General features: G+C 38.4%; 1 protein-coding gene and 1 long non-coding RNA gene across 2 annotated transcripts in view; one reads left to right on the top strand and one right to left on the bottom strand.

Annotated features, from left to right (window-relative positions):
- The window catches only part of LOC110257996 (uncharacterized), an 819,260-nt gene that overhangs the window by 507,296 nt on the left and 287,527 nt on the right, over nt 1–24,437 (bottom strand). The window lies entirely within an intron of this gene.
- LOC110257987 (olfactory receptor 10C1-like) lies at nt 16,551–17,513 on the top strand. Its single transcript, XM_021081006.2, has one exon. It carries the CDS (start codon nt 16,551–16,553, stop codon nt 17,511–17,513), a length of 963 nt encoding a protein of 320 aa, XP_020936665.1.

Below are 24,437 nucleotides of genomic sequence, written 5' to 3'. Positions count from 1 at the left end.
CTACACAATCATAGAATGTGGGGAAGGAAAGTAAGAAAAAATAGATTTTTTTTTCACAATGTGTTTGAGCCTATATGACTATCAGGCTAAAGCAAACAGATGCGGGAAGGGGTTAACATACTTTAAAAATAGGGCAGCCACAAATCAAAACCAAACATCACATTCACAAAAACTAAAAAGAAAAGTACTCGGGCAAAAAATAAGCAGAAATCATCCAACCAAAAAAAAGAAAGGAAGAAAGGAGAAACATAGAATCAACTGGAAAACAAGGATTAAAATGGCAACAAATATATATCTATCAATAATTACCTTAAATGTCAGTGGACTTAATGCTCCCATCCAAAGACACAGGGTGGCAGATTGGATACAAAAGCAAAACCTTCAATCTGCTGTCTACAAGAGACTCACCTTAGGGCAAAGGACACAGAGAGACTGAAAGTGAGAGGATGGGAAAAGTTTTTTCATGCCAATGGACAAGACAGGAAAGCAGCAGTTGCAATCCTCGTGTCAGACAAAATAGACTTTAAAACGAAGGCCATGAAGAAAGACAAAGAAGGACACTACTTAATGGGAAAAGGATCCATTCAAGAAGAGGATATTACAATCATCAATATAGATGCCCCTAATATAGGAGCACCCAGATACCTACAACAAATACTAGTAGACAAAGAGGAGAAGTCGATGGGAATACAGTATTTGTAGGAGACATTAACACTCCACCCACACCAATGGACAGATCCTCTAGACAGAAAATCAATAAGGCGACAGAGATCCTAAATGACACAACAGAAAAATTAGACCTAATTGACATTTTCAGGACATTACATCCAAAAAAATCACAATATACATTCTTCTCAAGTGCACATGGAACATTCTCAAGGAGGGATCACATACTGGGGCACAAAGCTAACCTCGACAAATTTAAGAGTACAGAAATTATTTCAAGTATCTTCTCTGACCACAATGGCACGAAAGCACACATCAAGCACATGAAAAGAAGAGAGAAAAAACTAACTATATGGAGACTAAACAACATGCTACTAAAAAACCAGTGGGTCAAGGAGGAAATCAAGAAGAAATTAGAAAATACGCTGAGACAAATGATAATGAAGACACAACCACTCAAAATCGCTGGGATGCTGCAACAGCAGTGCTCAGAAGGAAATTCATAGCAATACAGGCCTTCCTCAAAAAGAAAAATCTCAAATTAACAACTTCACCCATCACCTAAATGAATGAGAAAAAGAAGAACGAAAGAAACCTAGTCATCAGAAGAAAGGAAATCATAAAGATCAGAGAGGAAATCAGTGAAATAGAGTTTTTTTTTTAATTTAAAAAAACCAATAAAACCAAGAGCTGTACTTTGAAAAGGTAAACAAAATTGACAAACCTCTGACCAGACTCACCAAGAGAAGGAGAGAAAAAACCCAAATAAACAAAATAAGAAATGAAAAAGGAGACATCACAACGGATACGGCAGAAATACAAAAAACCCTAAGAGAAGACTCCAAACAATTGAATGCCAACAAATTTGACAACCTAGAAGAAATGGACAACTTTCTCAAGACTTACAGGCTGCCAAAACTGAATCAAGAAGAAACAGATCAAGTGAACAAAGCCATCACTAGAAAGGAAATTGAATATGTCGTAAAACACACTCCCTACAGATAAAAGTCCAGGACCAGATGGCTTCACAGGCGAATTCTACCAAACATACAAAGAGGAACTTATACACATCCTCCTTAAGCTTTTCCAAAATGTTGAAGAAGGAACACTCCCAAACACATTCTATGATATCTCAATCATCTTAATTCCAAAACGAGACAAAGATACCAAAAAAGAAACTAGAGGCCAATATCTTTGATGACTATAGACTCCAAAATTCTCAACAAAATCTTAGCCAACCCAATCCAATAACATTTTAAAAAGATCATGGGAGTTCCCGTCATGGCTCAGTGGTTAACAAATCCGACGAGGAAACATGAGGTTGCAGGTTCGATCCCTAGCCTCGCTTAGTGGGTTGAGGATCCGGCGTTGCCATGAGCTGTGGTGTAGGTCACAGACGCGGCTCGGATCCCACATAGGGGGCATAGGCTGGCAGCTACAGACCCGATTAAACCCCTAGCCTGGGAACCTCCATATGCCATGGGAGCGGCCCTAGGAAAGGCATAAAGACAAAAAAAAATAAATAAAAAATAAAAAATAAATTAAAAAGATCATATACCATGACCAGGTGGGATTCTTCCCAGGTGCACAAGGGTGGTTCATCATATGCAAATCAATCAACGTCATACACCACATTAACAAAAGAAAAGTCAAAAACCACATGATCATTTCAATAGATGCAGAGAAAGCATTTGACAAAGCCCAACATCCATTCATGATCAAGACCCTCACCAAAGTGGGTATAGAGGGAACATACTAGAAGCCATTTATGACAAACCCACTGCAAATATATTACTCAGTGGAGAAAAGCTGAAAGCCTTCCCACTAAAATCTGAAACGAGACAAGGATACCCACTCTCACCACCGCTATTTTCAACATAGTATTGGAAGTCCTAGCCAAGCAATCAGAAAAACAAAAGAAACAACAGGTATCCAAATTGGAAGAGAAGAGGTGAAATGGTCACTATATGCAGATGACATGATACTATACACAGAAAACCCTAAGGACTCAACCCTAAAACTACTCTAACTGATCAACAAATTCAGCAAAGTAGCAGAATATAAAATTAACATTCAGAAACTAGTCGCATTTCTGTACATCAACAATGAAACATTAGAAAAGGAATACAAAAATACAATACCTTTTAAAATTGCACCCCAATAAATCAAATACCTGGGAAGAATCCTGACCAACGAGGCAAAAGCTTACCTCCTGAGAACTATAAAACATTAATCAAGGCAATTGGAGAGGAGTCAAAGAAATAGAAAGATAGTCCATGCTCCTGAGTTGGAAAAACTAATATTGTAAGAATGGCCATACTACCCAGAGCAATCGACAGGTTCAATGCAATCCCTATCAAATTACCCATGGCATTTCCACAGAACTAGAACAAACCATCCAAACGTTTATATGGAACCACAAAAGACCCAGAATTGCCCAAGCAATCCTGAGGAACGAAAACCAAGCAGGAGGCATCGCTCTCCCAGACTTCAGGCAACATTACAAGCCACAGTCATCAAGACGGTGTGGTACTGGTACCACAACAGACAGGCAGACCAATGGAGCAGAATAGAGAACCCAGAAATAAACCCAGACACCTACGGTCAATTAATCTTTGACAAAGGAGGCAAGAATATAAAATGGGAACAAGACAGCCTTTTCAGCAAGCATTGCTGGGAAACCTGGACAGCTGCATGCAAATCGGCCAAACTGGAACACACCCTCACACCACACACAAAAATACACCCAAAATGGCTTGAAGACTTAAATATAAGACAAGACACCATCAACTCCTAGAAGAGAACATACACAAAGCATTCTCTGATATCAACCTTCCAAATGTTTTCTCAGGGCAGTCTCCCAAAGCATCAGAAATAAAAGCCAAAATAAACCAATGGAACCTAATCAAAATGACAAGCTTTTGCACAGCAAAGGAAACCATTAAAAAAAAAAGGCAACTTACAGAATGGGAGAAAATAGTGTCAAATGACGCAGCTGACAAGGGCTTAATCTCTCAATATACAAACAACTTATACAACTCAACAGCAAAAAAGCCAACAACCCAATGGAAAAACGGGCAAAAGACCTAAATACACATTTCTCCAAAGAAGATATACAGACGGCCAACAGGCACATGAAAACATGCTCAACATCACTGATTATGAGAGAAGTGCAAATCAAAACTACTGTGAGATATCACCTCACGCCTGTCAGAATGGCCATCATCAATAAGTCCACAAATAGCAAATGCTGGACAGGGTGTGGAGAAAAAGAGAACCCTCCTGCACTGTTGGCAAGAAATGTAAGCTGGTACAACCACTATGGAGAACGGTATGGAGGTACCTTAGAAAACTATACATACAACTATCATATGACCCCGCAGTCCCACTCTTGGGCATAGACCTGGACAAACTTTCCTTGAAAAAGACACATGCCCTGCATGTTCATTGCAGCACTAGTCACAATAGCCAAGACATGGAAACAACCCAAATGTCCATTGACAGATGGTTGGATTAGGAAGATGTGGTATAGATACACAACGGACTACTACTCAGCCATAAAAAAGAACAAAATGAGGCCATTTGCAGCAACATGGATGGAACTAGAGACTCTCATACCAAGTGAAGTTAAGTCACAAAGAGAAAGACAAATACCATATGATGTCACTTACACCTGGAATCTAACATACGGCACAAATGAACTTTTCCACGGAAAAGAATATCATGGACTTGGAGAACAGACTTGTGCTTGCCAGGGGGGGACAGGGAGGGAGTAGAAGGGACTGGGAATTGGGGGTTAATAGATGCAAACGATAGCCTTTGGAATGGATAAGTAATGGGATCCTGCTGTATAGCACTGGGGACTATGTCTGGGCACTTGGGATGAAGCATGATAATGTGAGAAAAAAGAATGGATACATGTATGTGTGACTGGGTCACCTTGCTGTGCAGCAGAAAAGTGACAGAACACTGTGAATCAGCCCTAGTGGAAAAAATAGCAATCATTATAAAAAATAAAAATTTTAATTAAAAAAAGGAAAAAAACAGAAAATTTTAACTTTGTATAGTGACCGATGGTGGCTAAATTTACTGTTACCACTTTGCAGGGTATAGGAATGTCAAATCATGACATTGTACACCTGAAAATAATGTATTGTTGCATGTCAATTACACTTCACTTTAAAAAATCATGACAGTAAAAGAAACATTAAAAAGAGAAATAAATGAATTAAATAATAAAAGTAGTTTCCAGTTTTCTCAGAAATCAAATGAGTTTATTCTAAACCAAATTAACAAGAAAGGAGACTTGCTACCAACCCATATTCAGGAGGTAATTAACTGTACGTCAGAAGCATTTCCATGGAGAACTCTGTCCCAAGGAAGTTTGCCTGCTGACTCATCTGGGATAAGCATAAATGGGCTGTTTGAAAATAATGCCCAAGAGTCTCAGGAATAAAATAAATTGCACGTCTGCAAAGCACTCTGGATATTATCTACGATTGTCTTCCTAATCTGGGTTTTTTTTTCTTTGGGGCAGCATTTTATGAAATGGAAAACACACTTCCAAAGATTATTCATAAATATTCATCTGTGTACTCTAGGGTTCTCTGTCTTTCTCTGAAAGTTGGAAAAATTCAGCTGTGTTCCTTCATAATTCCTTTTGCTGCTTAAACTATAGTTATCAACATAAGGTAAGTCAAAAGACCCATTTTAAAAACTATCCATTTTTAGGGAAGGTTGGAATGTGTGTATATCATAGTAACAAATATATACTGGGAATTAAGAAAGCATTTCATTGCTGGCAGAGAGTCTTTCTAAACTTTTTGGAACTAGTTTGGTGCCTATAGAGAGCAACTAGAATTTTTTTGTAATCAGATTCTATCAGGCTATCACTTAAACCCATCTTAAAGGCATGTAAATTTGAACAAACACTATTCCTGAAAGGTATTAAATACCTAAAGGAAATGTGTAGCCTTCATCCAATCATGTGAACTTTTAAAATATGCAGTAGAAATCTGATGGGTTGACCCATCCACCTGATTTCTCCAGACATTTTGAAGTCAGAGAAAAACCTCTCCTTTCTTCTATAATATTTTCCTACACATAACTTAAAAGTCCCTGTCAATATAAATAAAATGCTGTGTGATGAGAAATGATGTACAAAAAGATACACTAGAGAAGTTCCCTTTTGGCACAGCAGCTTCAGGATCCCACACTGCTGCAGATGTGGCAAAGCCAAAACTGCAGTATGGGTTGAATCCCTGGCCTGGGAAGTTCCACTTGCCATGGGTGTGGCAAAAAAAAAAAAAAAAAAAAGGATACACTAGAATGAAAATGTTAGTGGAGCTGGAGAGACAAGGGACTTTAAATATTCAAACAGAGTTCCCTGACTGCCTTTTGGATAAAGACCCATCATTGAGCATTGTCACTGCTGTGGCTTAGGTCTCTGCTGTGGCTCAGGTTTGACCTCTGACCTGGGAATGGCTGCACACTTTGGGCAATGCCAAAGCCATAAAAAATATGCACAGATAAATAGTCCCCTATGTAGGGAAGGAAAATCACTGGAAGTAGATGAAAAATTGGACAAAATATCATGATATCAGAGAATTGAAAGTAATAAAACACCAGGAGAATGACATGGAAAAGAGCAGAGTTCGAGCATAGAATTTTAGAGCTTAGCTATACATCTATGGAACCTTGAAAACTGGATTTATAGTCTCACCATCTCAATACCTCATTTAAGGGATTCATGGCTTTTTGATCTTTAGAACCTCCCTAGTCATTAGCAGACAACTGGGATGAATGATGAACAGTATCTTACAATTCAGATACTAACATTTCCTTTGTCATAAGGTTTGGAGATAGGTACTAGATGATTCATGGGTCTGAAAGGTTTACTGTAGTGTTTGGCACACAAGGCTCATTAAGGATTAGTTGGAATTATTATTATATTATCTCACTGTGCACAACAGACCTAGGGTTCTTTTGGAATCAAAGTAATATCTTAGCCCAGGGGAGTTCGATGTGACACCTCACATGATGGCCTTGAGGACTCAGAGAAACAGAGTATGTGAAAACTGTGCTTTGCCAGCCTACAAATGTAATCTGCTGCCTCTAAACCAATGACTCTCTGGTCCTCAGTGGAAATACTTTCCTCCTGTTCCAGTTCCCTGGACATAAATGTCATATTTGTAGCTACATATAAGTAAGTAAGCTGTTGATAACAGGCCAAGGCCTTACGTAAAAACAAGATAAGCCCCCGGGATAAAGAAAAATTCCTACAAGATAGATAATAAATTCTGACATGAACAATCAATGACCTGGTTTCAACAAAGTAGTTATGCAAGAAAAGGGACATCCAACAACAAATGTTTGAGTTGGGAGAAACATAATTTATAGCTAAATTCTCTCAGTTTATACTTCAGCAAGCTGTCATCTAAGGGTTTAAGTTTCTTGCTCAATTCTAATTGACCAAGATGGATTTAAACTGTAAAAGCCTTCTTAGTCCCCATGGGGATGATGTAATAATTCAACCTGCATCTGGACAAGCCTATCTAGATGATAACTAAGGGCTAGGGCTAGGTTCTCTCCACCTCCTCCTTGTGCTAGAGCTAACTCCACCCTTTCACTCTTCTTAACATTTCAGTAAGGCCTTGCAGCAGGGATCCTGAAAAAGACCTATCTGATTCCTAAGACCCAGCCACATCTACTTCATCGGGCACCTGAAGGTAGGAACCAATAAACTTAGCTGGTATTTCTGCAAACCAAGGGATGAAAGAGCATTACTTTGGAGCATCGGAAACACAGTCACTTCTGCTTGGCATTCAATCCTTACCAGAGCCCAAGGACATGCTTATTGTCATCTTTATCACACAGAGTACTAGATTCCATTTCAGAAAGGTACGGTTACTTGCTTAAGGTAGCTGTCTTTATGCTGTAGGGTCATGAGGAGAAATTAAGTCCCCTGGTGTCACATCTTTTAATTATCCTCCCCACCCACCCAAGTGACTGCACCCAATCTTCTATGAATGGATGCTTAATTGTGTGCATATACTCCCAATATATACAATTGTGTTTGTCATTTCTCAAAATCTTTCTATCTTTCCTGCCACTGCTCCGATAGAGGGGAAGCAAACTGCAGATAATGGAACGAATTAACAAAAGCCATCCAGAAGAGTTCTACTTGGCTTTGCGTATCGTCCCTGGCTGGAGCTTCCTCTGTTCATTATTCTGCTTCTAACATACCCCATGGCCATGGTAGGAAACATAGCCATCATTCTGGTGTCCATCTTAGACTCCCGTCTGCTCAGCCCCATGTATTTCTTCCTCACCAACCTCTCCTTTCTGGACATGTGCTACACCACAAGCATTGTCCCTCAGATGCTGTTTCACCTGGGACGATCGAAGAAGACAATCAGCTATCTGGGCTGTGCCGTTCAGCTTTATTTCTTCCACATAATGGGAGGCACAGAATGTCTGCTTTTGGCTATTATGTCTTTCGATCGCTACGTGGCCATCTGCAAGCCTCTGCACTACACCCTCATCATGAATCGGTGCACCTGTATCCTACTGGTGGCCACTGTGTGGCTGGGTGGAATGACCTACGCTGTCTCAGAGGCCACTGTCACATTACACTTACCACTCTGTGGTCACAACACACTGGATCACTTGGTATGTGAGGTTCCCGTTCTGATAAAGGCAGCCTGTGGTGAGAAGGGCGCCAATGAGCTCACACTCTCTGTGGTTTGCATTTTCATGTTAGCTGCGCCACTATGCTTCATTCTTGCTTCCTATGCTTCTATTGGACATGCTGTATTTAAGATTAAATCTTCGGAGGGAAGAAAAAAAGCCTTTGGCACATGTTCCTCCCATCTCATTGTAGTTTTCTTCTTTTATGGTCCAGGCATTAGCATGTACCTTCAGCCCCCTTCCTCCATCTCTAGGGACCAGCCCAAGTTCATGGCTCTCTTCTATGGAGTGGTGACCCCTACACTCAACCCTTTCATCTACACTCTGAGGAACAAGGATGTAAAGGGTGCCTGGGGCAACCTGGTGAGGAGCGTTTTCACTTCCAAGTGATAGTTCGCAGACATCAAATGACATTCTTTAACAAGTGAGTAGGTATATAGGAGTTTCTCTGACAAATCATTCTTGTCTCATACTTCCCCAGATCATGGCACAGGGTCTTCTTGTCCTGTGTCCTGTTTCTCATGTTCTTTCTAATGCTCTTAGACAAAGGTGACGCATGGCTAATAATGCACCCATAAGGGCACTGTTTGTTGAAATGTATTAAAAAGAGTTCTATTCTGGTGGCACATACTAAAATTCTAATGGTGTTAAGAAGTGAATAAAGTAATAATATAAACCCATTCGTTCAAGCTAGTCACCACGGCAACTATTCATCAGTGGATTTCCTATGACAGTGTCCCTTAAGAAATATTCCACCACTTTCTGTTAGATTGGCCATGTCTACGTGGGCAGCATACTGCCACTGGGCATTCCAAGTGAGACACTCTAAACATTAGACCACTGGGCATCTATCCAGATAAAACCATTACTCGCAGACTAGTGTACTCTGATTTTCATTGCAGCACTATTGTCAATAGACAAGACATGGAAACAACCTAAATGCCCATCAACAGAGGAGTGGATCCAGAAGATGTGGTACATATACACAATGGAATATTACTCGGCCATTAAGGAACGAAATACTGGCATTTTTAGCAACATGGACGGACCTAGAAATTATCATGCTAAGTGAAGTCAGTCAGACAATCAGACACCAACATCAAATGCTTTCACTGACATGTGGTATCTGAAAAAAGGACACAATGAACTTCTTTGCAGAGCAGATACTGACTCGCAGACTTTGAAAAATGTATGGTTTCCAAAGGAGACAGTTCGGGGGGTGGGAGGATGCACTGGGGTCACAGGATGGAAATCCTATAAAATTGGATTGTGATGATCATTGTACAACAATAAATGTAATAAATTCAATAAATAAATGAATAAATAAATAAAAGAAAAAATAAATAAATAAACCTTAGGCCAACCAGGAGTCTCATGAGACAATCAGCCTCAACTTATGGAGATGCTACGGCTTCCTTAAAAACTCATTGTGGGTCGTGCTTAACAAAAAAAGTATACAGGGTTTGAATATTTACCTAAAAACCTTAAAATGTATTCTTAAATATTAAAATAAATTAAATAGGTGGGCAAAATATGTGCATAAGTTTCTTAACATTTCTTTTAAAGAGCATAAGCATGAACCTCCTGAATCAGTAAGAGAAAATTAGTGATATAATAACGAACCACAACATGTAAACATTTGGCGCATGATGGAAACAGCCAGGAATGCCTTCTGAAACAGTGCAAGAATCATTATGAGAAAGAAACAATTGATATTTCTAGAATGGAAAGCAACTGATTACTTCAACGAACACAAGTAGCTCTCTGATGCTCAGAATCTATATCATTAAAAGGTAAAAGTACCTTAGTTACAAAAATAAACTTAGTTCTAGGATTCATACTCAACCTAAAACTTCATCAAAAAATTAGTTATATTTTTAAGCAAAGAAAGGATTTTATTGTTACTTGATAATGAATTAATATGATGAGAAATCAACAGTGTTGTTTAGTGAAGACATTAACAGGTAAGAAAAACAAGAATCATTTGAACTTTTCTGACATGCATTCTGGTACAATCAAAATCTAAGCAAACTATTAATGGAAAATGGCATGTTCTTCCAAAGAAGAACCAATTGTGACCTATATCTAATTTTTTTTTTGTCTTTTTGCCATTCTTGGGCTGCTCCGGTGGCATATGGAGGTTCCCAGGCTAGGGGTCAAATCGGAGCTGTAGCCACCGGTCTACACCAGAGCCACAGCAACGCGGGATCTGAGCCATGTCTGCAACCTACACCACAGCTCACGGCAATGCTGGATCCTTAACCCACTGAGCAAGGCCAGGGATTGAACCTGCAACCTCATGGTTCCTAGTCAGATTTGTTAACCAATTTAGCCATGACGGGAACTCCAACCCATATCTAATTTTTAATTTCAAAAAAAAGATCATCTGGAGTTCCCGTTGTGGCTCAGTGGGTTAAGGACCCAATGTCTCTATGAGGATCCAGGTTTGATCCCTGGCCTCACTCAGCATAAGGACCCAGAATTTCCAGAAGCTGAGCCATAGGTTGCAGATGCATCTGGTACTGCTGTGGTATAGATACACAACAGAATACTACTTGGCTATAAAAAAGAACAAAATAAGGCCATTTGCAGCCACGTGGATGGAACTAGAGACACTCATCCTGAATGAAGTAAGTCAGAAAGAGAAAGACAAATACCATATGACATCACTGATATCTGGAATCTAATATACAGCACAAATGAACCTTTCCACAGAAAAGAAAATCAAGGATTTCGTGAATAGACTTGTGGTTGCCTAGGGGAGGGGGAGGGAGTGGGATGGATTGGGAACATGGTGTTAAGATGCACACTATTGCTTTGGAGTAAATTAGCAATGAGATCCTGCTGTTAAGCACTGAGAACTAGGTCTAGTCACTTATGACAGAGCATGACAATGTGAGAAAAACGAATGTGTACATGTTTGTGTAACTGGGTCACTATGCTGTACAGTAGGGGAAAAAATGTGTTCCAAAACATTTTTATGAATAATTTCCCATGATGTCTTGTCAAGGGATTTACCATAATATATAAAAAATAAAATAAGACTATATCCAAGAACTGACATGTTACTGTAAAAATATCTGATGAGGTTATGAATTCATAAACATTTTTAAATCATTACATTGTTTCTAGTGAATATATGCCATCTATAGCAAGAAAATCTGGGTTTGGAAATTATAATAAGATTACATTTTTTTAATAAGTGGAGTTGGCTTACAATGTTGAACCAATTTCTGCTATAAAGCAAAGCAACCCATCCATACTTATATAAATACATTCTTTTTCTCATATTATCTTCCCATCATGTTCTGTCACAAGAAACAGTATAGTTCCCTGAGCTCTACAGTAGGACCTCACTGCTTATCCATTCTAAATGTAATAGTTTGCATCTACTAACTCCAAACTCCTAGTCCATTCCACTCCCTCCCCTTCCCCCTTGGCAACCACAAGTCTGTTCTCCAAGTCTCTGAGTCTGTTTCGGTTTTGTTGCTACGTTCATTTGTGCTATATTTAAGATTGCACGTATAAGTGATATCATTTTAAAAATTGTGATTTTAAGAGAGCAATTGGGTGTTTTGCTTTCTGTTTAAGACAGGTACCAGAAAACAGTCTTTATGTGTCCTTGGTCCTGATTGTTGTACGAATTCCACAAGGAAAAGACATAAACATTTTCCACAGTGCTTAGTACATAATTACTCCATACACATTACCATCTACTATTACCATCGCGGTGAATTTTAACTTGAACTGATATTTTAACAGACAACTCTACTTTAATTCTCTGTTAATAAGTCCAAATACAACAAATGATACTTCAGATACTTAAAACATTACACACCCAAAGAAAACCTACATTTCCACCACTCAGAATCATCAACTATTACTTTTGTCATATTTATTTCCAGCATTTTCTAGCACATAAAATATCACAGAGAAAAACCAGTGTCCTTTAACTATCACTCTCTGACCCAAAAACCAACCCAGAGACAACTACTATTATGAGCTTGGCATGTATCATTCCAGTTCCGTTCAATGTATATCAAATATTATGTATGTAATAAATATTTAAATATTAATATTATTACATGGTTATATATTCAGAGTTTAAATTTTCCTACTGGGGAGAGAATTTAAACAGGGATCCAATACGAGCAGAAAAACCCAGTTATCAAAAGGTGGGAAATGCCCAACAACCTAGGCTAGAGAAGTTTGTACAAAGTTCCAATGTTTTTCATACTGTGGTCACTAGATCTGTAGGAGAATATTTAGCTTCTGTCAATCTCCTGGAAGTTTTTTTTCTGGACCCCAAAGCTTGATCAGCCACTGAGGGATGGGGCTGGTGGTATAGCAGAGACCCAGAAAAGAGACATTTGAGAAGAAGAAATACATGGCTGTGTACAGACATGAGTCCAGGTACAACAAGATAAGGATGTACAGGTTGCCTACAATGTCAACAAGTACAACATCAAGATAACCACAAAAAGTATTATCTCCAGATGAGACCAATTAGAAAAACCCTGTAGAACAAAGTACCCTCGACAAGTTGCATCGATTTTTTTTCCGTTGTCACTCATTTCTTATTATCTGGGGAGAGAATCCCAGAAAAATACTAACTGCTTCAATATCATGTGATGTGAATCTTACTTATGTCATTTTCATAATTATTTTGATGACTACTTCTTTAAATTCAAACTAAATTGTAAATCTCAGTATTTCATATTAATAGTATACAGGGGTCAAATATTTGGCTAGATTTCACTTGAATTACTATCACATTGTGCATACAGTCTGTCATAGCAGTAATCTATAATATGGGTTATTCGTATTTTACCATTGATTTGCTTTTACTTTCATTTTTTTCATTTTATTTTTTATTAAAGTGTAGTTGATTTACAGTGCTGTATACATTTCTGCTGGACAGCAAGGTGACCAGTCATACATATATATATACACATGACTTTTCTCACACTATCTTCCATCATGGTCCCAAATCCCAAGAGATTGGATTAAGTTCCCTGTGCTGTGCTGAAACTCAACTTCTTCATCGTTAACAAAGAAACTAATGTATCGCTGATTAATTGTGATGATTAAACTAAAACTGCAATGACATGTAAAGCACCTAAAATACTGCATGTTCAATCAATGCTACTTCATTACTTGTAGAAATAGAGGAGTATTTATCCAGGAATATTGACACTAGAAGCAGCCAAACTACGGCATCTTTGTCAAAGCATTTTCTCAAGCATCTCTTTTTTAAAACAGTAATTTTTATTTTCTCCATTATAACAGGTTTGCAGTGTTCTGTCAATTTTCTACCGTACAGCTAAGTGACCCAGTCACACATGCACATATACGTTCTTTTTCTCACATTATCCTCCATCATACTCCATCATGAGTGACTAGGTTTAGTTCCCAGCGCTATACAGAAAGATCCTCTTGTTTTTACATTACCTTTTATATTTATTTATTTTGCTACCTAAATGTTCATAACCAACAACAAATAGAGGCATTTGAAATTCCTCAGAGAGAAAATAAAACTACTTCCTGACCCTCTTATTAGAAGAAAATATCTCTCAGGAGAAGGGAAGCATGATAAGGATTCAGAAACAAGGAGAAGAAATGAAGTAAAACATACTCACATTCCTTTTTTTCAGGATGAGAAAGGTTCAAATATATTATGTAATCAGCACAACCCTACATGCTTGTGTGTGTCTGTGTGTCTGTGTGTGTGTGTGTGTGTGTGTGTGTGTGTGACTCTGTGTGTGTGTGTGTGTGTGTGTGTGTGGCTGAGGGCACTGTGAGGAAGGACATAATGCTCTCTCAGGAGACACAGTCTTCCTGGCATCAGACATGGTTCTGACTACAACAAAAGCTTCTCAGTGCTTAGTTTTAGAAGTAAGGATTGGGGAGCTTTACATCCTCTGAATTTGGGGAGGTTATAAGGAGACTGTGCAGACAAAATAGGAAGTGGCTCATCAGAAGCAAATACCATCCACTTTCTTCCCTCAAAAATGATGATTGAAGGTATGTGATATAACTGAGGTCTTAACAGTGCTGTGGAAGATGGTGAATTAAAGCTTGAAAATGAACAACCAGCATTCGAAGCATTAATCACTTCCGGACATTATTTTCATCGGTTAGTTTCTCCGCTCTCTGAAGACTTGCCAGTACTCCTGTCATAAAACTACTGTAAGTTGTTCTAAACTATTTACTTTACAGGAAACAGATATATGTCTTATCTTCAGGTAATTGGAAATGCCTCGATTATCCTGTAATCAAATGATAAAATAGTTTCTGCGAGCTTATGTTAAGGCATCACTCAGCTAGATATTAAGTCCTCGATGAAATAACTACGGATAAATGGTGGAAAGCAATGGGAAATCATCTCTGCCATATTCAATGGCCAGTTTATTTAAATTGTACCTATGATTCAAGCATTTTAGAAATGACCGTTTCAGAATAATGGAGACTAATATTTACTGAGTTTTTCTTATATTCCAGGCACTGCACTAAGCGTTTCAGGTAAAATATCTAGTAATGTATCACATGATTTCCTCTGGCTGATAGGAACTAAAGAAACATTTCATCATGACAATAGAGACTAATAAGGGACTGAGTCAGTTAAGGAACAGTTCTAGTTACGTGGAGCTGGCTCCAAATGAATCACTTCTGCTGGGTTATTTCCAAAGCAGAGCTGTAGACAAGGTACATGTCTTGGATCTTAGGCTGGGTAAGCTGGCACATGAAGAAAGCCACGAGCTATTGAAATGATCTTGTCTCTCTCCTCTATTTACTTTTTCATACATCCACCTATCACTGAAACTCCATCTCAAGATTTAAACCTGCAGAATCTTGTCAATGTTCAACAGCCACTTGATCTTTCATCACATGAGTAGGCATCTACAAACACGGTGTATCATTGGGCATGAAACTCCTATATCTTTAGATTAGAATCATGGTGCATTATTTGGTTGATGGCTGATTCTTAATATAGGTTATTTTTATAGACTGGCAATATTAGAGAATATTGCACACAGTGTCTAATGAGCTCATTAACATGACATTTCTAAAGGGCAAGAGTTTCTGATGGTGATAAAGTGCATGTTAATTTCTTATTTTGTCTTTTTGTTTCTTTCTTTCTTTTTAGGGCTGCACCTACAGCATATGGAAGTTCCCAGGCCAGGGGTCAAATCGGAGCTGCAGCTGTCAACCTCCGTGACAGCCACCGCAAGGCAGGATTCAAGCCACATCTGCAAACTACACCACAGCTCACAGCAAGGCTGGATCCTTGAGCCACTGTGTGAGGCCAGGGATCTAATCCATGTCCTCATGTACATTAGCTGGGTTCGTTTTCCACTGCCAAAAGCTACAGTTAGAATTGGAACCTTAGCCTGGGAACCTCCATATGCCATGGGTGTGGCCCTAAAAAGCAAAAGAAAAGAATTAAAGAAAGAAAGGAGATATTTTGGTTTAAAAGAAATAAATAAACTTGTCTCTATTTTCTTTGTCATGACCTCAACTGAATGTAGTGCCACATAAAAAGATAACTATTACATTATATTAAGTTAATTAATAACAACAAAAGGGAAATGTTTCTAAAGGATTTAATATAAGTGTAAATGCATTATAATAGAATACCTGAGGTGTGAGCACATTTTTCAGCAGTCATAGACGCTAAGGGTCACTGTAATCATATAATGTTTGTTATTTCATATTTAACAGAATTCTGAACCAGTCCGTTTTTTTTCTGTTCTTTTTTCCTTCTTTGTTGAATCCAGGACCTACAACAGAAACTGAAAAATACTTTGAAAATACGCTGTGCTCAATAAATACTTCTTGATAAATGAGTAAAGAAAGCAAGTCAGTGGCTAAAGAATAGGAAAGAAATAGGTAGGTATGGGAGGACCTCACTGGTAGTATTTGACAATTGGTAAAATGAAGGGATGAGAGAGAAAATTTTACTAAACTTTTTTCCCATTTCATGCCTGCTGACTAGATTATTTATAACAAATCAACTAGGAGAGTGAACATGGAATAGGATTTGGTTTCAAGATGAGGGTAACTTCCAAACTTTGAATTTTGGAATTGCAGAAATCTATCTCTCTGACTCACGAGAACTTGTTAAGAGTAAGAGAAAGATTCAGATTTCTATGTGAAAGACTCTTGATGATGACCTTGCCTTCTTTTTTTCAGGCATGACCTTCAATTGTTCCTTGTGGCAGGACAACAGCATGTCTGTCAAACGCTTTGCCTTTGCCAGATTCTCCGAGGTCACTGAACAGTGTTTCCTTTTGTTTACCCTCATCCTGCTCATGTTCTTAGCATCACTGGCGGGCAATGCTCTCATAGCCACTGCCATCTGGACCAACCCGGTCCTCCACACCCCCATGTACTTCTTCCTGGCCAACCTGTCTCTCTTGGAGATTGGCTACACCTGCTCTGTCATACCCAAGATGCTACAGAGCCTTGTGAGCGAGGCCCGAGGAATCTCTCGGGAGGGGTGTGCTACACAGATGTTTTTCTTCTCATTTTTTGGTATCAGTGAGTGCTGTCTTTTGGCCGCCATGGCTTTTGACCGCTATATGGCCATATGCTCCCCACTTCACTATGCAACACGAATGAGTCGTGGAGTGTGTGTCCATTTGGCAATGGTTTCTTGGGGAGTGGGATGCATGGTAGCCTTGGGCCAGACCAACTATATTTTCTCCCTGGACTTCTGTGGCCCCTGTGAAATAGACCACTTCTTCTGTGACCTCCCCCCTATCCTGGCACTTGCCTGTGGGGATACCTCCCATAATGAGGCTGCAGTCTTTGCTGTGGCCACCCTTTGCATTTCCAGCCCATTTTTACTCATCATTGCTTCTTATGGCAGAATTCTAGCTGCCGTGCTCAGCATGCCCTCACCTGAGGGTCGCCGAAAAGCTCTTTCCATCTGTTCTTCCCACTTACTTGTAGTAACACTCTTCTATGGCTCAGCATCTGTCACCTACTTGAGACCCAAGGCTAGCCATTCACCAGGAATAGATAAACTCCTAGCCCTCTCCTATACCGTGGTGACATCCATGCTCAACCCCATCATCTACAGTTTACGGAACAAGGACGTCAAGGCAGCCCTTAGGAGAACTCTAGGCAAGAAAAAAGTGTTGGCTCATAGGTAGATACCAGAGGACCACAAAAATGGCTCTTTGAAAAAGATGCAAAACCAACATAAGAGGAAAGAAAGAAAGATGAAATAAAATGAACGAAGGAGGGAAGGCAGGAGGGGAGGAAGATCTAGTCACTTGTTAATGAACATGGTGGGGGATAATGTGAGAAAAAGAATGTACATATATGTATGACTGGATAACCGTGCTATATAGCAGAAATTGACAGAAAATGTAAATCAACTATCATTTAAAAATATCTAAAAAAGAAAGAGGGGAAGGAAGGAAGCAAGGAAGGAAGGAAGGAAGGTAGGAAGGAAGGAAAGAGAGAGAGAGAATGAAAGAAAGAAAGAAAGAAAGAAAGAAAGAAAGAAAGAAAGAAAGAAAGAAAGAAAGAAAGAAAGAAAGAAGGAAGGAAGGAAGGAAGGAAGGAAGGAAGGAAAGGACGGAGGAGGGAGAACTGTACTTGTCAATCTCTTTTGTAAGAACCTTCTTGAATAACAGTGAATGTTATTTTGGAGATAACTCTGTACTCACAGTTACAGTTCTCATTACCAAATTCTGGAAGGAAGTTGGCTACCAAAGAATTTTAATAGATGAGTCCAACACTAGACAGATTTCCCAAAATGTTCCCATTTAGGCTAAAGTATAGGCTAAAAGCACAAATTGCCAGATTATATCTCAGAAGCCTAACAAGTTCTCACTCTAAACTCTTCGGTATTTTCTAGCCCCTGAGGGGTCTGTATGACTTCTGTGGTGGTCACTGGGTTACTGCTTCCACATATGTGTGTCTCACATGGCTCTTTATGCCCTATTAGCTCTGTAATGTGCATCACTTCCTTCCATAAAAAGGTTTCAAAATTCTTCAATCTTAATTATTGGTACACGACATAGAGTTAAATAGTTCCTTTTTGAGTTGTGTGTACTATAAAAATATGTAAACATCCAAAAAAAAGACAATTATTAAGAATTTAAAAGTAATCCAAAAGGTCCCTGGTTCATCCCAGGTTTGGGCACCAAAAAAAACACATCAGAAATATCTGTTGCAGACTATTAAAAGAAAATTAGGGGAAATTTTCACCAAGATTCCTCATGGTGAAAATGTTTTTCAAAAGAAGGAGAACTCCTATTTAAATTCAAGGATGGAAGAAGAAAACTGAACTAACACTAAATAATATAAATAATTTTAAACATTTTCAGGTACAGATTTACATAGGTACAGATGAGTCCTGACCAAATACATTTGGAAATCATCCGAAAACTTGCTCTTAAGATAAATGGACATCGTTATAACACAGTCTAGTGGCTTGAGGCATCTATAGGAACATTACCTTGGCTTTGAACGTTTCGTTCTCAGGGAGGTGCTGTGATCTATGAGAGATTCTCAGCTACCCACATAGCAGTGGGTATAGGACAAGGAATGGAGAACTGTGACAGCTACCGTGACAACCTACAGCATAGGATGAATGAGTTCTGGGGATCTAACACACAGCATGGTGACGGTAGTTAATAACACTGAATTATGTACTTGAAGTTTGCTAACAGAACGGATCTTAACTCTTCTGACCACACACATACACAAAAGATACCATGTGAGCAATGAACTTAACTCGATCGTGGTGGTCATCTCACGATGGATACATACATCGAGGGATATATATTTGATATATGTATCATCACATTATACACCTTAAGTCTTCACAATTTTATTTGTCGATTTCATCTCAATAAGGCTGGAAAAGAAAAAGAAGATGTGATAATTCTACAGCCAGGGGATAGTAGTGATGGTTACTAATGACCAAGCTGTGTGTTTTGCCATATATGCCCATTTCAGCAAAAGATGTCTGATTCACTGAAGACCGAAACGTAATACATTGTGGTTTGTATTTAGATCTATGTGCCATTAATAAAGGATAAAAATAATCTGAACATGCAAAAAATAACTAATTAACAATTATGCTACAGAAATAGGCAGGAATTATCTGTAGGCATTAGAGATTATTTTTTTTAATATATTTATTAACCAAGAAAAAAAGACTGATTTTTAAAAATTAAAACCAGTTAAAAATGATTTTGTAGCATGAACTTTTGTGTTTAGTTTACTAATTTTGATAAGTTTTATACACTTAAAAAGATCAAAAACTAAACAATTACATGTAAGAGAATAAGATTAAAATACTTCCCCACATCATATTCAAAAATAAATTCCAAATAGACTAAAGACTTTAACGTAAGACCTGAAACTCAAAAAACAAAACCTGGAACCATAAAACTCCTAGAAGAGTACACAGGCAGAACGCTCTAATGACCTAAATCATAGCAATATTTTTTTGGATCCACATGCTCAGGCAAAAGAAATAAAAGCAAAAACAAGTAAACAGGACTAATTAACTTTAAAAGCTTTCACATGCAAAGAAAATGAGCTGCAAAAAAAGGACAACCTACTGAATAGGAGAAAATACTCAAGCCTATATGATAAGGGGCTAACATTCAAAATACCTAAAAAGCTCATACAACAAATATCAGAAAATGAACAACTCAGTCAAAAAATGGGTGGAAGATCTGAAGAGACGTTTTTCCAAAGAAGACATATAGATGGCTAATAGGCATATGAAAAGATGCTCAACATCACTCATTATTAGATTAATGTAAATCAAAACTACAATGAGATGTCACCTCACACCTATCAGAATGTCAGTCATCAAAAACCACACAAATAATAAATATTGGTGAGGAAACAGAGAAAAGGGATCCCTTTCCCATTCTGGGTAGGACTATATATTGGTACAGCCACTATGGAAAACATTATGGAGATGTCTCAAAAAATTAAAAACAGAACTACCACATGATCCAGCAATTCCATTTCGGGGTAGATACCGAAGGAAAACAAAGACACGAATTTGAAAAGATACAGGCACCCTAATGTTCAGAGCAGCATTATTTACAATAGCCCAGAAATGACAGCAAATGTAGTATCCATGAACACTTGAATGGATGAAGGGGATAAAGAAGACACATTGATGTGACACATTTACACACACTTCTTCTCATCACTTATATGTGGAATCTAAAAAATTAAACAAATCAATGTGTAAAACAAGACAGAAACAGATTCACAAACATAGACAACAAACTAGTGGCTCCCAATGAAAAGAGGGAAGAGGGGAGGGGCAAGAGAAGGGTATGAGATTAATGGATACAAACTACTATGTACAAAACAGATAAGAAACCAGGTTTTATTGTCTAACACATGGAATTACAGCCATTTTCTTGCAACAATTTTAACAGAGTATAACCTGTAAAAGTAGTGAATCACTATACTGTACACTTGAAACTCCTTCTAATGTTCTAAAACACCTATACTTCAAAAAATAATTTTTAAAAAAGCAGAAAAAGATAGCACTAACAGCTATGTGGATATCAGAGAATATAGACATAAAGACAAGAATTGTTACTATGGTCAAAAAAATTATGATGATAAATTTAGTCTATCCATCAAGAAGATCTAACAAACACGGATGCATCTAACAAAAGATTGCCCAAGTACATAACATAAAAAGTAACAGAACTAATTGGAGAAATGGTTAATTCCACAATAACTGCTGCACTTCAGTACCCCACTTAAAATAATGGATGGAAAAATTAGAATATCAGCAAGGAAAGAGAGATCCGAACAAGGTAAACAAAATAAAACTAACAAACATCTACAGAGCACTTCGTCCAAAAAAAGCAGAATAGATATATTTCTCATTGCCTAAGGAACATTCTACAGAATAGATCATTAGGCCATGAAACAACTCACAATAAATTTAAAATGACTGAAAGGGGAGTTCCCATAGTGGCTCAGGGGTAACAAACTCAACTAGTATCCATGAGGATGTGGGTTCCATCCTTGGCCCCACTCACCAGGCTAAGGATCTGGCATTGCTGTGAGCTGTGGTGTAGGTCACAGATGCAGCTTGGATTCCGGGTTGCTGTGGCTGTAGGTAGGCTGGCAGCTGCAGCTCTGATTCAATCCCTAGCCTGGGACCCTCCATGTGGCATGGGTGTGGACCTAGAAAAGACCAAAAAAAAAAGAAAAGAAAAATGTTTTAAGTATCGGTTTGTCAACTTCTCCACCATGAAAAAGTGTGTGTGTGTAAAAATCAAGCGACATAATAATATGTTTAAGATGACTCCATTGTAATTTTTTAGTTACTATTGTCATAAAATTTACATCTTGCAGAGAGAGAATCGGAATGTAAAATAACTTGGAAAATAATCTTTTGATGAAACTTAAAAGATTATGCTATAGAGAGACTGGGAAGTAAATTCACATTGGGTATCCCTTCTTAGAAGGGGTGTTTAAGCTCAAAACTGAAAGACAGGAAGGAGCTAGCCATGATGAAGTCAAGAGAAGAGCATTTTAGGTAGAAGAAATGGCAATTCAAAAGTTCTGAAGCATGGAATGATGCTGGTCTGTTTGTAAATGGAGAGTTATATCAGATATAATAGATGGCACACCCACCTGGGAAAATGAGGGAAGCTGAAAAAAGGAAATATTGATCAAAGGTGTGAGAAGGATTTAGAACACCAATAAGGGGCATCTATATGTGTACTGTACATGCACTACCCTGGAACTAGCCACAATGGACGTCTGTCACACACCCAAGGCCTGAAGCAACAAAGTGGGGAAGTGGTACTGGAAACCAGAAAAAAAGAAACTGTAATACACAGCTATCTCCAAGAGCTATGACTTTTGCTTGAGCAATACAGGCCACCTCATATGTCCCAGCTGAGAGGGAGCCAAGGGAAAATAAACCAAACTAGCTGTTCTCTCTTTCTCTAATCCTCAACTCGTGACCCCCATTGGCTGAACCCAAACAGAAGCCATATATCAAGGACTCCTTTTGATTCAGACTCTTGAATAGAGCATAGAGTTCAACATACGTATTGGGTTAAAGAGTGGATCTGGGTGAGGGAGGAAAGAGAGTGAAATATATCCATCACACTTGTGGTCAGAAAAGATGCTTGATATGATTTCAATTTTCTTAAAATTACCGAGGTTGGATTTGTTGCCCAGGATGTGATCAATCTTAGAGAGTGTTCCTTGTGCACTTGAGAAGAATGTGTATTTTGTTGCTTTTGGATGAAATGTCCTATAAATATCTATTAAGTCCATGTGATTTAATGCGTCATTCAGGGCCTGTGTTTCCTTATTGATTTTCTGTCTGGTTGATCTGTCCATTGCTGTAAGTGGGGTGTTAAAGTTCCCCACTATTATTGCGTTATTGTCAATTTCTCCTTTAAAGGTTGTTAGCGGTTGCTTATATATTGTGGTGAACTGTGTTGGGTGTGTAGATATTTAAAATTGTTATATCATCTTATTGGATTGATCCTTTGATCATTATGTAATGTCCTTCTTTGTCCCTGAAAATATTCTTTTTTTTTTTTATTTTCCCACTGTACAGCAAGGGGGTCAGGTTATCCTTACATGTATACATTACAATTACATTTTTCCCCACCCTTTCTTCTGTTGCAACATGAGTATCTAGACATAGTTCTCAATGCTATTCAGCAGGATCTCCTTGTAAATCTATTCTAAATTGTGTCTGATGAGCCCAAGCTCCCAATCCCTCCCACTCCCTCCCCCTCCCATCAGGCAGCCACAAGTCTCTTCTCCAAATCCATGATTTTCTTTTCTGAGGAGATGTTCATTTGTGCTGGATGTTAGATTCCAGTTATAAGTGATAGCATATGGTATTTGTCTTTGTCTTTCTGGCTCATGTCACTCAGGATGAGATTCTCTAGTTCTATCCATGTTGCTGCAAATGGCATTATGTCATCCTTTTTTATGGCTGAGTAGTATTCCATTGTGTATATATACCACTTCTTCCGAATCCAATCATCTGTTGATGGACATTTGGGTTGTTTCCATGTCCTGGCTATTGTGAATAGTGCTGCAATGAACATGCGGGTGTATGTGTCTCTTTTAAGTAGAGTTTTGTCCGGATAGATGCCCAAGAGTGGGATTGTGGGGTCATATGGAAGTTCTATGTATAGATTTCTAAGGTATCTCCAAACTGTTCTCCATAGTGGCTGTACCAGTTTACATTCCCACCAGCAGTGCAGGAGGGTTCCCTTTTCTCCACAGCCCCTCCAGCACTTGTTATTTGTCGATTTATTAATGATGGCCATTCTGACGGGTGTGAGGTGGTATCTCATGGTAGTTTTGATTTGCATTTCTCTTATAATCAGCGATGTTGAGCATTTTTTCATGTGTTTGTTGGCCACCTGTATATCTTCTTTGGAGAAATGTCTATTCAGGTCTTTTGCCCATTTTTCCATTGATTGATTGGTTTTTTTGCTGTTGGGTTGTATAAGTTGTTTATATATTCTACAGATTAAGCCGTTGTCAGTTGCATCATTTGAAACTATTTTCTCCCATTCTGTAAGTTGTCTTTTTGTTTTCTTTTTGGTTTCCTTTGCTGTGCAAAAACTTGTCATTTTGATTAGGTCCCATGGGTTTATTTTTGCTCTAATTTCTATTGCTTTGGGAGACTGACCTGAGAAAATATTCAGGATGTTGATGTCAGAGAGTGTTTTGCCTATGTGTTCTTCTAGGAGTTTGATAGTGTCCTGTCGTATATTTAAGTCTTTCAGCCATTTGGAGTTTATTTTTGTGCATGGTGTGAGGGTGTGTTCTAGTTTCATTGCTTTGCATGCAGCTGTCCAGGTTTCCCAGCAATGCTTGCTGAATAGACTTTCCTTTTCCCATTTGATGTTCTTGCCTCCCTTGTCAAAGATTAATTGACCATAGGTGTCAGGGTTAATTTCCGGATTCTCTATTCTGTTCCATTGGTCTGTCTGTCTGTTTTGGTACCAGTACCACACTGTTTTGATGACTGTGGCTTTGTAGTATTTCTTGAAGTCTGGGAGAGTTATGCCTCCTGCTTGGTT

Source organism: Sus scrofa, chromosome 7 (genome assembly GCF_054392235.1).
Source record: "Sus scrofa isolate SSC_HxYL_T2T_F1_AM1 chromosome 7, Sscrofa_HxYL_maternal_Yorkshire_Landrace_v2.0, whole genome shotgun sequence".
NCBI lineage: Eukaryota > Metazoa > Chordata > Mammalia > Artiodactyla > Suidae > Sus > Sus scrofa.
Note: the sequence above shows the minus strand (reverse complement) of the source record. Positions and strands in the feature narration are given on the sequence as shown.

Bases quoted from the DNA above. Each gene is read 5' to 3' on its own strand.
- LOC110257987 (XM_021081006.2), top strand. From the start codon at position 16,551: ATGACCTTCAATTGTTCCTTGTGGCAGGACAACAGCATGTCTGTCAAA.